At 32.2% G+C, this 16,039-nt stretch overlaps 2 protein-coding genes across 4 annotated transcripts in view; both read left to right on the top strand.

Annotated features, from left to right (window-relative positions):
* The window catches only part of LOC140441254 (uncharacterized), a 63,143-nt gene that overhangs the window by 35,423 nt on the left and 11,681 nt on the right, over positions 1-16,039 (top strand). The gene's annotated exons all lie outside the window — the stretch shown is intronic.
* Positions 14,464-16,039, top strand: part of LOC140441255 (uncharacterized) — a 58,135-nt gene continuing 56,559 nt past the window's right edge. For all 3 annotated transcript variants that reach the window (XM_072531858.1, XM_072531860.1, XM_072531859.1), the window contains exon 1: positions 14,464-14,773. In XM_072531858.1, coding sequence (XP_072387959.1) covers positions 14,545-14,773 — 229 coding nt within the window. In that variant the 5' untranslated portion in view covers positions 14,464-14,544. The remainder of the gene's footprint in view (positions 14,774-16,039) is intronic.

The following is a 16,039-nucleotide window of genomic DNA, read 5'->3' as shown; positions in this document are numbered from 1 at the left end:
TCCGGATGTTGGCGATCATCACGGCTATCTTTACTTTGTTTATTGCAGCACGAAACAGTTCCGTGGTAGTCGTGTTATACCACTTTCGTAAATTTTGAAGCCAGGAAATGCGTCTTCTTCCCGGTCCTCTCTTACCATTTACTTTCCCTTGGAGAATCAGCTGGAGAAGGCCGTAACGTTCTTGATTTCTCATTACATGTCCTAGATATTCCAACTTTTTAGTTTTGACGGTCATGAGAATTTCACATTCTTTCCCCATTCTACGCAGGACCTCCACATTAGTAACTCTGTCAACCCAGGATATACGTAAGATGCGCCTATAACACCACATTTCGAAAGCTTCGAGCCGATTCATAGATGCAACAGTCAGTGTCCATGCTTCCATTCCGTAGAGCAGAACTGTGAATATGTAGCAGTTCAATAGACGGCATTTTGTTTTTAATGATATGTCTCGACTGTTGAAAATAGTTCTCATTCTAACGAATGCCGCTTTTGCTTTTATTATTCGCTGTTTAATTTCTGTTGATTGTTCCCTTAGGCTAATTAAATTGGTGCCTAGATATGTATATTGCTCGACTCTTTCGATATTCTGTTGGTTGATTGTGAGTTGAGCGTTTAGTATTGGTTTTTTACTAATTGTCATAAATTTGGTTTTCTTTATGTTAAGAGCTAGTCCGTATCTGTTGCTGACTTCTGTTATGCGATTTGTTAATATCTGTAAGTCATTCAGATTATCGGCAAAAACTATAGTGTCATCTGCATATCTAATGTTATTCAACCATTCACCGTTTATTAGTATTCCTTTCGCACAACCGTCTAAAGCTTCCTTAAATACCCATTCAGAATAAATATTAAACAACAATGGAGACAAAATACAGCCCTGTCGTACTCCACGTTCTATTGCAATTTTATCAGTTAACTGGTCTTCTATTTCAAAAGATCAAATAATTTAACTTAAATTCAAATTAAAAACATGTAAGGTGTTTTACCCAAGTATTTAGTGGCTTTTTGTGATACATGGTATACAGCCAGCTACAGGAACTTAGTTTCCTTATGGAATGAACAAGGATTGATGGAGTATATGATGTATTTCAGAAATGTCATCGGAGTTTGTCAGCTCATAACACTTTTTGTGGGAAGGCATTTCTTGCATGTTTAGTACGAGATTTTTATGATAATAATTTCAATAGTTTAAAATCAGTCAGAATTTAAAATGTCAGAACAAAAGATGTTTTGTTCTGCTACACTGGGGTACACGTATACCGTACATTACCTGTTCTAAAAAATTCGCTCATATTTGAGTCGTGAGCAGGTGGCTTATCTTCCTTAATTGAGGATTCGATATCTAAGATACGATTTCGGACAAGAAATTCAGTCGCCAAAGCTCTCGATTACACGTTCACTAATTCACAAAAAAATAGTATTGCCGTAGCTCTTGCGGTTGGCTCCATGCATATAAGAAGAAAAGGACGAGATGAGTGAAGGACTACTTGTTATTGCGTCAAAACCTAGCAATCATGAACATAATGTGGGTCTTAGAACCACATGACTTCAGAAATTATGTTCGAATGGATTCAAAATAATTTGATATGTTATTAAATCTAGTGACACCGTTTATACAAAAGAAAGATACTTATTTTCGAGAATGTATTGGTACAAAGCAGATATTAGTCGTAACGTTGCGTTGTCTCTCAACTGGAAACTCATATTCCAATTTAAAATTTACTGATTTAATACCCGAATTCTCACTGAGTCAAATTGTACCTGAAACGACCTCAAATTATACCTGAAACATGCTTAGCTATTTATAGATGTCTGGAACATTATATATTTACAACAAAATAGAAGTACAACTAAACGAAACACAGTTTGGTTTCAGAAAAAACCTTGGGACCAGAGAAGCATTGTTCTGAAGCTATTTTTTTGTGGTATTTTAAAGTAATTACTATTTTAATGGGATTAAGCCATAATTGAAGGTTAACGTAAGTTTATTGACGATTCAATTTCCACTTCGAAAATCGTTCTCAAAATACTGTTACGACAAATATATGATTCATATTTAACTGTAAACAATATATTTCTAATTATATTCCATTCAAGTCTTTTCTATACCATACACGAGCCGGCAGAAACCCCAGGTAATATCTGACGGGTCTCCTACGATTCGAAGTTTCCAGAAGCTGGTCGAATGAAAAACCAGTACGGGTGACCTTCTCGTCTGTTCGAAGGGAATAGCCGGAATTCTTGTCTAACGGTTGTTTAGTATAAATATAGAGGAACCTTTTATTTAAGTTACAGTTAGTTTTGAATATGAAGTTGAGTTTTTAGTCCGAAATAAATATTGTAAATAAATGATATAAATTAAAGTAGTTGTGTTCTAGTTCTTAGTGAAAAGTGTAAAACTGTAATAAATATATGAAGGATCTGGATTGTGGCAAATTCAACGTTATGCCATTTGGACTCTGTAATGCTCCTGCGACATTTGAGAGGCTTATAGAAATGTGTTGAGAGGGTTATCTTGAAAAACATGCCTGGTTTATCTAGATGACATAATCGTCTTGGGGGAGAAATTTGAAGATCATCTGAAGAATTTAGAAAACGTTTTTAATCGAATTCAAGCTGTCCAATTGATGTTAAACCCCAAGAAGTGCCAGCTATTTCAAAGTAAAGTCAATTATCTGGGTCATATAGTCAGTAAAGAAGGAGTGGTCGTGGATAAGGGAAAAATCGATTCCATTAAGGAATGGCCAGAACCAACTGACAAACATCAAGTAAGAAGTTTTCTTGGGCTATGTACTTACTACCGGTGCTTTATTAAGAAGATTGCAGATATTGCTTGGCCATTAACGCGACTTACAGAGGAAGCAAGAGACTACCGCTGAGATACAGACTGCCAAAATGCCTTTGAGAGCTTAAAAAAACATTTAATCACAGCACCAATTCCCAATGTGGGAATTGGAGGAGTGCTGTCTCAGATTCAAGGAGGACATCAACGAGTCCTTGGATATTTTAGTAAAGTTCTTTCAAAACCTGAACGGAATTATTGCGTCACGAGAAGAGAACTTCTAGCAGTAGTGAAATCAGTAGAGCACTTTATCAATCAAAACCTTTACGGAAGGAAGTTTTTAATCCGAATCGACCATGCCGCCCTTAAGTGGTTGATGCAGTTTAAGAATCCAGAGGGTCAGATAGCCAGATGGATCGAACGACTCCAAGAATACGATTTCAAGATTGAGCACCGGGCCGGAGTTAGCCACAGAAACGCTGATTCTCTTTCCAGGAGGTCATGCCCAGCAAAGTGTTCCCACTGCAACAAAACCGAGTCCAAGGAAGCAGCAGTGCTAAGAACAACGATGGTCAACGACGATTGGACGCCTACTAAGATAAGGAAAGAACAAGGGAGATATCCAGTTATACAGAAAAATCGAAAGAGGAAAACCGTCGACCACCTTGGCAAGAAATGTCAAACCTATGCTCAATAGTTAAGACGTATTGGGTCCGGTGGGACTCATTTATCATGAAAGATAGCTTACTCAAACGAGTACTGGACAATGATGACGGTTCAGAGAAGAGAAGACAGTTGGTGATCCCAAAGAGCAGAATAGCCGAAGTACTTCGTCAGTTACACGGCAGTCCATCAGGAGGGCATTTCGGTGTAAAGAAAACCATTCAGCGAATTCGGGAACGCTTTTATTGGATGAACAGTTCCGAAGACGTAAAGGACTGGTGTAAGAAATGTACTATTTGTGCTACGAGTAACGGGCCTCACCGAAAAAGGAGAGCTCCTATGAGACAATCTAATGTTGGAAGCCCGTTTGAAAGAATAGCTTTGGACATTGCTGGGCCACTTCCAGATAGTGAAAATGGAGTCAAGTACATGTTGGTAGTAATGGATTACTTCACTAAATGGGTAGAGATTTACGCACTTCCAGACCAGAAGGCCGCCACCGTTGCAGATAAGTTGATCCAAGAATATATCAGAGCTGATTTGGAGTGCCTTTGGAGATCCATAGTGACCAAGGAAGGAACTTCGAAAGCGATATATTCCAAGGAATATGTGATAGACTAGGCATATGAAGAAAACAAGAACTACAGCGTATCATCCGCAATCGGATGGTATGGTAGAACGGATAAATAGGACAGTTGGCAAGTATTTGACAAAGATGGTGTCCGATCATCAGCGAGACTGGGACCAATATCTTCCGTTCTTCACAATGGCCTACAGATCTGCTGTTAACGAATCAACAGGCCAGACACCAGCCAAAGTCCTATTCGGACGCGAGATGCGAGATCACCTTGTGATTGAGAGTTGGGTTGTCAAGAACGACAAAGTCTGGCTCTATAATCCCAAAAAGTGAAAAGGTTGTTCTCCCAAATTGCAGCAGTTTTGGGAAGCTTCATACCTCATTATGGAGAAGATCAACTATGTCATCTACCGAATAAGCAAGATTTCGAGAGGACAGCCGATGATAGTACACCATAACCGGTTGGCGTCTTTCGAAGGTGATCACGACGTAGATGAAGAAGTGGAAGTAAACCAAGTCCAAAATGTGTCTGACCCCACGTTTGAGGAATTTATGGGGACCTATGGAGGCACCGGTAAAGCAAGACATGGTGTTACCACTGAAGAAAAGCAAGATCTATTCGCGCTTCCCGACGACTACTCGCTAGCCCTTACCATCCCGGCCAGTATCAAAGACGCACCAGGGTTGGCATCCGTCTTTCGAAGGAAGTTCGGTCGAGTTGCAGAACTTCAATGTCACGTGTCAGCTTCCGGGAAAGCCTTGAAACTCCAAGATGCATCACGTTACCTTTTCTACCTGGTAACAAAAGACACTGCCCGTGACCAACCTACCTACCGAGATGTATGGGAAGCCTTACTTCAATTGAGAGAGCACGTACTAGAGTCCGACGTGCAAAAGTTAGCTATGCCAAAGTTCGAGTGCCGCCAATTAGATTGGAGGGTTATCCGAAGTATGGTGGAGGAGATCTTTAAAGACACCAAAGTCCAGGTATTAGTCTGTTGCAATCCGCATAGTTACTGGTGCGGAGAGAAAACCGTCCCTTGTCATTTTTATACAACTGTAAGTTGTAAAAGAGTGTCCAGTTGCCGATACCAGCACACCGTTCCAGTCCCGACAAGATTCCAGGAGGAACTATCTTTTAAGAGGGGCAATGTTACGATAAATATTTGATTCATATTTAACTGTAAACATTATATTTCTAATTATATTCCATTCAAGTCTTTTCTAGATCACACACCAGCCGGTAGAAACCCCAGGTAATATCTGATGGGTCGCCTACGATTCAAAGTTTCCAGAAGCTGGTCGAATGAAAAACCAGTACGGGTGACCTTCTAGTCTGTTCGAAGGGAATCGCCGGAATTCTAGTCTAACGGTTGTTTGGTATAAATATACAGGAACTTTTTATTTAAGTTACAGTTAGTTTTGAATATAGTTTATTTGTTTGTGATTCGTGTTTATACATGCGGTAATTGACTCCCAAACCTGAATAAAAATAAAATTAAATGTTTGTTTTTTTACAGAATGTCTGAAACACGGAAAGTAAAATCTACATTATCTCAATTATTTTTGTGGTTGCTAGGTCGGCAGGGATCTTTAGTTGAGGGCATGTTGAGGGTGATGCAGTTTTTGGAGCTGGCCACGTTATATTTTGTAAATTACGCCTTACGTTTTCTACTATGATAACTTTATAATAACTTCATGAGACCTAGGGCAATATAGCTGATGGAACAGCATTTTTCAGTCTTCTCAATTTAGTTGCAGGTGTTACTATAAAGTAAATTAGATATAAATATATTAAAATATAAATAATATTTTAATCAACACTTATTTGGAAAGTAATCGTTCTCAGTAAAATGTAAACTGCACAGTCATGTACTTGGTTATAGGTCTGCCAATTCGCAAAATGCATTGCCAAATTTTTCTCATATTCTCGTCCAGCGGAAACATGTATAGAATTTTTTTTGTGAATTATAATAGGATGAACATTGAGGAATACTGCAATAGTTTTTTGAAGTCGAAGTCATTGTTAATCACAATATAAACCGGTCGCTAATATGTATACAAATTAATGACAATTTCAAGGTTTTCCCGAAGTGTATGCTTTTTAAATCTATCACCAGGCGTCGCCCACTTTGCGGTTCCTCACGAAAGGAGCGGCTAAATGTAGCATACGAATCCAACGTTGCCAAGTTGGCTTGAAAAAGAATAGCGCGAATTTTAAAATTTAGGATTGAAGTTTCTGATATCAGTGTCTACCATCAGTATCTACCAATAAACTTACTCGCATATTTAGCGAATAAGTTTCTTATAATTAAGATATTTTTAATCGTCTGATGCTAATTATTTGTTAATATAGGAGACAGCATTCACACAGTAAGTATTTTTTAAGAAATAAATGAGAAGTTAAAACTGATTATTTTAATTAAATGTTGAAATTTTGAATGTTGTTTGTAAAGATAAAATATTATAATAAGGAACAATTTGTGTTTCACGTTCTAAATATGACAAAAACAAGTGAATTATTTTAGTAAGTTATCAATAACTCTGTATTAGGAATTAAAAGAAAACAATGGTAAAAAATAGGTTTATTTATATCTACATACAGTATACCACAAAATATATCGATCGTGAAATTGCAAAAGTTCGTGTTAATTTAATATATTGCAAAAAAAAAGAAAGATTTGTATTTCACTATTTTTAAAATATTCGACCTAAAGTAGGTATAACGTCGATGTAAACTTAAAAATAATTATGATCATTTTCAGTACTTCGTGAAATAAATTGAGATTGTCCAAGTATACATTCTTTTATATTTACAATTTCTTTTACAGTGGGTTTGCTTATATGTTTAGAATTCATAACTTGTTTCTTTTTTTTTGTGGAATAAAATGTTAGCTGCTTTTTAATTTTTTTATTATGAGGCTCTACATTAATTGTTGTAGGTGAAAACTTTTTGATTGTATTTAGGTTACATTCAACCATAGTATTTTCATTTTTTAATGTTTTTACAACATGTTTTAAATTGTCTGCATTTTCAATTAATTCTATATTGTGTTGTAGTTTAGAAACTTCTATTGTAGCATGTTTTCTCAACTGTTGAATATTGTCAGTAATATTATCATTATTTTGTGACAGCGTTTTTAAATGGTCTCCAATTTCTACACTATCATCATTGTCAATAATACCTAAATTTATATTTCGTTCAAGCGACTTCTGTCTTAAAGTTGAAGCAACACTATGTATGTGTTTACATATTGTATGTTTTATAGAAAAATCTATACAATTACAACTAAACGAATGAATACATACATGACATTCAGAGCATGTTAGGTGACAGCATGGTTCTCCATTTTTTGCCACTTCATAACTTTTTATACTGGAAGTAGTACTGCCTAATTCTGATACATACCACATATTACTACTATTTATATTTTCAATTATTTTAATTTGATTAATTTCTTTTATTGCAGTTCTATGTCTTTTGTTTATAAGCTGTATATGTGATGAATTTTTTCCTTTTACCTTTTTTAAGATTCGCTCAACAACTTTATCTCTAATGAATTTATTAAGTGCATCAAGTCCTTTGTCTAACCTTTTTACCTTTTTACCATCTAAATACACATATTTTATAATTTTATGCATGCTCTCTAATCTCATGTTTGTATTAATTCCTGCATTTTGACGGTATGAATAAGCCCATAGTTGAAAATTTCTAGCATAAGTATTCAAGAAATATTCACCAAAATTTATTGTTTCTCCATCTTCAAATGTTTGCTCGATAAAATTTGATAACAGTTTCTGAAATTCTTCTTTATCTGTTACAGTATGTAAAATTTTTAAAGACTGGTATACTATTTTTCTTTTTTCTAAATTACTAATTTTGGACATATTCAATTGCCAAGCTCTATCTACGTGCCATGCACAATACAATTGCATATTAACTTCACCCATAATTGACCTCCAAGCATTATAGAAAACATGCGTTATATCTGTCATAAATACATTTGGCGTTAAGACCCCTACTTTATTTTTAATTGTCTGAAAAAATAATTCAAATATAAGAGTGTCTTTTCTATTTGTTAATAAACATGCACCAGGAAACCCTTCACCCCACTCATCGACAACTACAAGAGTTGTTAATTCGACATCGTAAGCATTTAAACCGTGTGTACTATCAATAGCCACTATATTATTGCTGAACTGCAATAACATTTTTTGTTGTGATACATTCATAAGTATAATGCAGAAATCATCTTTTTTTAAGCAAGAGTTTTCATCCACTTCACCTTGTGCTTTATATAATAGAACTGGATTATCCTCTAAATTCATGCATTCTTGTACATACATATCGAACACTAACCGCATCTGTAACAAACGAATATATTTTTAGTTTTTGTCAGCAGAATAATTAAATTTCATAAAAACTTCTAAATATAAAGTACCTTGAACATGTCTAACTCCATCCTGAATTTGTATATTAAATGCGTTTTTAATATTGTGTATATCTTTTTTGGTAAGCAAATCTATACGCTTTAGTTTTTCATCATTAAAATTGTTTCTGTTATTGTCAAGAATTCTAAAAAATAATAAGTGTATGCAATTAACTTCATATACATAATAATTTAATAAAATAGTTTACCTTGTTACACTTACACCACTATTTAACTTTTGTGCGATGTTGGCTCTTTCTACCTTTGGTATTGACAAATGTTGAATATCAACGCTATAACCATAATGTGTCTTATCAAAGATTGCCTTTACTCTAGAATTAGTTTCATTCTTTATAAGTTTAATCTGACTAGTACAAGCAACATTAATTTTCTTAGATCCTTGACACTTCTTCGTTCTTTTCCGAATGTGGGAAACTTCACGACTTTTTCCTGCAAAATTAAAAATAAACAAACAAAAAATATTATTTTGTTTACAAGAGTACCTGATCTACTACAATCATAATATACATATTTAACGGAAACTGAAGAAACTAAACCACGAGGACAAATGTATTCTGCGTTGGAAACACTTTGAAAGTTTTTTAACCAAATCTGAAAGTCTAGAAAAAAATAATGTAAGTACCTAATGATATTTAGAAAGTAAATGGATTCATACTGACCTTCAATTGTAGAGAATTCGTACATCTCTCGTTCCATTTTAAAATTATGACAATCCTCTAGGTGCCCTACTAATTCTAGTCGTAGCCTAAAAGAAATATTGCATCCCTCTAAACACTTAAACGATGTCATATTTTTATCATAAGATATTATTTGTGCATTTAAGCCATGAATTTCCTTTAAATGTCTATTCAGATTACTCTGGCTTGAATAAACTTTTGAACATTCTTTGCACATTACAACCATAATTATCTTCAACCAAAAAAATAAAGAATTGATGAATTGATATACTTCGTAATCGAAAATCGAAAGCGCGGTAAGATCTTTTCTATACTATATCTATGGTTATGCTATTCTCTGTGACTAGCCAACTTGGCAACGTTGGATTCGTCTGCTACATTTAGCCGCTCCTTGTACCTTTGATCTTTTTAGACAAAATTCGGTGACCTTGACGCCATATTGTTTGGACGAAAACCGTGGACTGGCCCTGCACATATGGACGCGACAGAGCCGACTTTGATATATTTAACAAAATTGATTTTAATTTCAACCAATTTCAAAACTCTTCTTGCTACTCTTTCATTCTTCGAGAAATTAAAAAAAAAAAACCTAAAATTGTTTCTTTCTCTGCGTTGTATTTATGATTTTGTTTTCTAACGTTTCACAACTATTTGTTACAGAACTGTCTTATACACTATCAAAAAAAAAAATCAAATGGAGTGTTATGCAACAGTTTTTAATAAATATGCTAGTTTTAAAGCTGTATGATTATAAAGTAGAATAAAATGCAAAGTTTCATTTCAAAATTCAAATACAGAGTTTGAAATCAGTTGATATATTTTAATTATATCTCACTAAAAACACAAGAGGATGTGAACAAAACTCCTAAATATGTATATTGATTAGTGATTGATCTTACCTGTTCATTGTAATAGACTATTTTGACTTGTTATTTCGATATAAACGATTAAATAATGTGTTATTGATGTTTCCAAATAATCATTTTATTATTTTTTCTTTTAGTTTTATTTTCATATTTTTGAGTATTGAAATTTCTGTTATTGAATTTTAACAAATAGTACAAACGTACACGGCTAAATAATGTTGTACAATATTTAAGTGGACTTTGTTCAAAAGGTGCCTAAAAGTTATGGTACTAAATCAAGAACATAATAATATTCGGCTGTATACATGCTGTATAGCTAATATGTCAAAATTCTTTTGAAATGGAATGTCAAGTATACCTACTTATAAAGTCAACAGAATCACCAGTAGGGATTTTTAGATTACCAAATGTGTCACCAGTTCTATTTTTATATACATTAACCTATGAATATACAGTTTTATCCGACAAATGAGTTACACTTTTTGAGTAGCTGTCTGGTATATTATTTTTAAATAATATATTAGGGCTGGGTAAACATAATTTGCTCCACAAAACATTTTTGTAAAACTTTTGGCCCCTTGAAGTACATTAAGAGTTTAAACATCCTGTTTAAACTGATTACTGAATCTTCTACCTCTTGCCTTTTTTCTAGACTGTAAAATTTAAACATTTATGAAATTAGCTTAATTTAACGAAGGACAAAATTTAGATGTAAGTGCCATATAGTCTTCAATTGTCACATTATCGACACATTTCTTTTCTGTAGAATGTAACATCTGAATTTTTTATTTAAGTAATGGTTTTCCTTCCATAATTTCATAACTGTACTTCATAACACAATTTTTCTTACAATCCTTGTTGATGTACATTAGACGTCTAACGGAATTGTACAAAGTGCTAAAAGTAGCGTCATCCTGTTAATGTTAAGAATATATTTGTGGAAATAAAAAATAAATTTTTAAATGAACTTCATTTATTATTACATGTTACATTAGATATTACATTTATTTATTTATAACAAAGGTGACAGACCCACTGTCAAAATTATACAAAAATACATTGTAGATAAATATAATTACAGATAAAAATCAAATATACATGTATAAAATAAGTACACATTAAGTTTACAAAGTATCATTTTGTAAATTAAAATTTCAGAAGTTAAACAAATTATATCTCATGAGCACTGACTTGCATGTATGAGAAGTCAGATCATAACTATATATGAACCATAATTAGTTCTGTGATATGATACATGGAAATGTAAATTCTGACGCAGTGGACGGGAAGGAATATGAAAAGAAATTAGCTAAAGCAATTCAGGAGTATGGATTATTCTATAAACAATTGCTTTTGTTCAAATGTGATTTTGAATGATATTTTACACTGTTGTTTACTTGATCTTAATTAATGTCAATATAATTAATTATTAATTAATTAGAAGTAACACTCTAATTCATTTTTATGTAATATGATAAGATATTTTAGTTAAGTACATCTCACTAAAAACACAAGAGGATGTGAAGAAAACCCCTAAATGGGTAAATTAATTATTGATTGATATTATCTGTTCATTGTAATAAAAAAAGATTATTTTGACTTAATATATTGTTATAAAGAAGTAAATAATGTTTTATCGATGTTTCCAAATAATAAATTTATTATTTTTTCTTTTGGTTATATTTTCATGTTTTTCAGTCTTGAAATTTCTCTTCATGAATTTTAATGAATAGTTCAAACATACACAGCTAAATAAAGTTATACAATATTTTAGTGGAAATTGTTCACAAGGGTGGCTAAAATTTATGGTACTAGATAGAGAAACATATGTTTTAATAATATTCTGATTTGCAACTTATATGCCAAAATTCTTGTGAAAGAGGCAGTTAAGTATCCTAATATAGTTAACAAAATCACCAGTAGCCATTTTTAGATTACCAAATGTGTCACCAGTTCTATTTTCATATCCCTTAAACATGAATATACAGTAGTATCTGACAAATTAGTTACAGTTTTTGAGTATCTGTCACACATTTCACAACTATGGAATTCTATACATTTTTTCATTAAATATCCACACACATATGTTATAAAATTTATTACCCACTGTCAAAATATACAAAACGACAATAGTATAGATATATACAATATACCTATACAATTACAGATAAAAATAAAATATACATGAATAAAATAAGTAAGTACACATTAAGTTATACAAAGTATCATTTTGTAGTTTAGATTTTCAGAAGTTAAACAAATTCTATCTCATGAGCACTGATTTGCATGCATGAGAAGTCAGATAATTTAAATTCTGACGCAGTGAACGGAGAGGAATATGAAAACAAATTAGCTAAAGCAATTCAGGAGCTTGGATTATTCTATAAACAGTTGGTTTTGTTTAAATATGATTTTGAATGTTATTTTACATTGTTGTTTACTTGATCTTGATTAATGTCAATATAATCTCACTAAAAACACAAGAGCATGTGAAGAAAGTACAGTTATAGTGGATGGTTTATGTTTAATACTACCATTTTTCTCTATATCCATAGCTGAACTTTTCACTACTTCTAAAAGAAAAAGAGAAAGCTTACATATGTGTTACATCTTAATTATTTATTTTATTTACCTTCATTAATAGGACATCTTGGAAGACATATGTTTTGGACTACAGCAGAATAAGTATGATCAAAAGTTGATGAGCCCTTTGTTAAAGGAAAGTTTGTGAGAACTGCAGAAGGTTGTAATCGATTTCTCATATCATTCAGAAACATCTTATTGTCGAAACGAGTACCATAAAGACGATGACTTCTATGTAAACGTTCTGCCTTATTCAATAAATCTTCTCGTCCACATGCCATTAACCAAATTTTTGCCTAAATACAAACATTTTTTTAATACACGATGAAACGTTAATAAATAATATAACATCTGTAATACACAATTTTAATCCTAATTTAACACTCACCTATTAACATCTTTTCGAAACGAAAACATTACTTTTTCTAGAATTATTACAACACTTTGTAGCTGCACAAGTGTGGCAAGGCTTTTTGTTTTTATTTTTGTACATATCGACGTACTTATACAACGTAATTGCGAAATAAATGTATAAAGTTTATTTGTATCTATAAATACACAAAAAGTAAACAAATACAATGGCCTCTATATTATCAAAGAATATAGACGCTTATAGAAGCGCAGTTCAAATGGGCGATTTGGTTACGGTTTAAGAGGGTGGCTGCATAAACTCGCAGCGTGGTGCCGTCGGCTTAAAACTATCATGAAAATTTCATAATGAAATATGTAGTTAGGGGGAAGTGGGAAAGGAGTGCGAACGGGTAACTTTGCATCTACGCCGAAACAAATTTCGATGTCATTGATTTGCAAACTTTTTTTTTGTTGTCTTTTTTTTGTTTTTTCACAATAAAATCTTTATTGTCAATTTAAATTTTTAATTTTAAAACTTAAAAATGTATGATGTTTACAATATTCAAAGTCTTTATTTTTTTAATTGTATAACTTTGAATTAAAAATTGGTTTGTTCCAACACAACGAAAAACCGTCACATAACTTTTTATTATACTGTTTTTCTGCCCAGAAATTAACGAAACATTTTTAAAAAATTTCAATTTAAAAAAAAAGTATTCAATGAAACTTTTTACTAAATTATGAAATTTTCCATTTCGCCAAAACTTCCAAACTTCCATTTCATCCATAATTTTTCAATAACAACAAAAAGCATTCCTGATTTATTTTTGAAATAACAAAATAAACTTTAACAGTACATTTTAATGAATAGTACCTATATGTGAAAGTTTTTACGCTGTATGGGTACTATTTAATCTTGTTTTAAAATAACAACTAGTAGTATCTAAAACATAATTTTCACAATGAATGAATATTGGTGAAATTATTACAAAATAGTCTTAAACTGATTTATACTTAAGATTTGTACATATTTCAATTAAAACTTTGAATCATAATAATTTTTCTAAAAAGATTAAATTATTAAAAGGTAAAATAATATTATTTTCTTTAAAAAATTTTATAAAACGCAAAAATTTAATCCTATTCTACGACCACGCGGCATCTACATATAAAAATATCTAAAGTTGCATTTATTGCCCCACTCTTTCATATTTTAGAAGCAATGGTAGAGCCACAGCTGACATGACCGCTCCTTAGTGGTACCACGTGCAACACGTGCGTTCCACTCGTCCCACTTTTCCTTATCTATGTCCCACTTTTTGCTCACTTTCAAAAATAACAGTGAATGATTCTTCTATAAGCGTCTATATTCTTTGATATTATTATTATTTATTTATGACAATGACCAATGAGAGCCGTCAAATTTTTCGGAGTCCAGAGAAAATGGCGTCGCTGTCTGCGCGAGTAAAATTGCGCGAACTTTCGCGCCAAAGCTATACATCATAAGTTATGTTCTTATGTTCATTTTTATTGTGATTTTGCTCTTTGACTGTAAAATTATTGTTGGATACATAAAATCAAGTGTAATCAAATGGAAGTAAAACAAGAAATTAGCGAGGAAACGTCTAAAATAAAAATAGAGTATAATGAATTGGATGATATTCTTCTGGGTGGCGTTAAATGTGAAATTCAGGAAGAATCGAATAGGCAAAGTACACATGACACATATGATAATTTAGACTTAAAGAAATGCCCCATAAGTACTGAAATAGAACAACATGAAATTAACCCATTTGAAGAAAACCAAAAAACTGAAAAAGGTTAGTAACAATATATTTAACTTCCCCCCATATTAGTTTAGAAATGTAAATCGGAATAACTGTTTTACCAGCTAATATAATTTTGATCTTAAATACAATTTAAAGGCATATAAGAGACAATTACAAATTAAGTAGTTATTTACCAACTTATCTGACCTATGCACTTTAAAAATCTGTCAGATAACTGTATAAAAACCTATTGTAACTGTTTAAAATAGTTACTGTTTTTTGACAGAAATATTAAAACACAGCTTTAAAACTATTTTAATAAAGTAAGATTAACAGTACTGAAAAGTACCATTGGTAAATATAGTATAAATTTATTGGAGATATTGTATTATGGTCAGAAATGACACTTCATTTTCTTCATATTTAAATTCTTTGTTGTTAATGGTGCGATGATGATTATCCAATAGCTGTTGCTCCTCATCTTGAAGACTTCCAGAAATTTGTGGATTGGTTTGATAGGTAGGTTGGGACAACTGAATGTCATATTCTTCGTAATCTGGTTAAGTATCAGTGTTGTTCCGTCTACCGATTTTTCGGTAGATCTACCGAATTTGATTCCTATCTACCGATCTACCGAACTGCCCCTTGGATCTACCTAATTTTAAAACAAATATCACAATGACTTGTAAATAAATTCGGATAATACAATTTATCTTTTTATTTCTGTTACCATCAAAAAACTTTTCAGTGTAACCTAATACTCGGTATTTTTAATACGTTTGTATTAAAATTCATTTGATACTTCCCTGTAGTGTTTAAAAATATATTTGCAAAGATGCAAAGAAAGGGAAATACCCCCAGATTCAAGTTCGTAATTTTATACCTAATAATAACATATTGTATAAACATCATTTGGTGATCATAATCATTCACACAGGTCTCTTCAATTCTCAAACAATCTCAAGTATCAAGTGATAAACTATTAGAAATGATGGTGTGTGTGCTGTGGGTTTTTTTTGACTGCTGACTTAATCCATTAGCAAATAATGGTTGTTAATACATCTATTTGAACCAGAACGTTTTAACTTTCTGTAAATATTATGACCTATAACTATTTCTAAACCTTGTTTGTATCATAATAGCTGATGTGCGCATTTGGTCCCAATAATTTGATTCTTTATTTATTAAACAAAATTCAATGAATTATGGTTATTTCTAATAATTAGTTCAGCATAATTATTTAAGATCTTTAACTTTTGAACCATTAAAGTCGCCACCATAATGGGAAAGTTTTCTATTTTTAGTTTTATGGAAAAA

The sequence above is a fragment of the Diabrotica undecimpunctata genome, chromosome 5 (assembly GCF_040954645.1).
Source record: "Diabrotica undecimpunctata isolate CICGRU chromosome 5, icDiaUnde3, whole genome shotgun sequence".
NCBI lineage: Eukaryota > Metazoa > Arthropoda > Insecta > Coleoptera > Chrysomelidae > Diabrotica > Diabrotica undecimpunctata.
The sequence above is the reverse complement of the archived record's forward strand: the minus strand, read 5'-3'. Positions and strand labels throughout refer to the sequence as shown.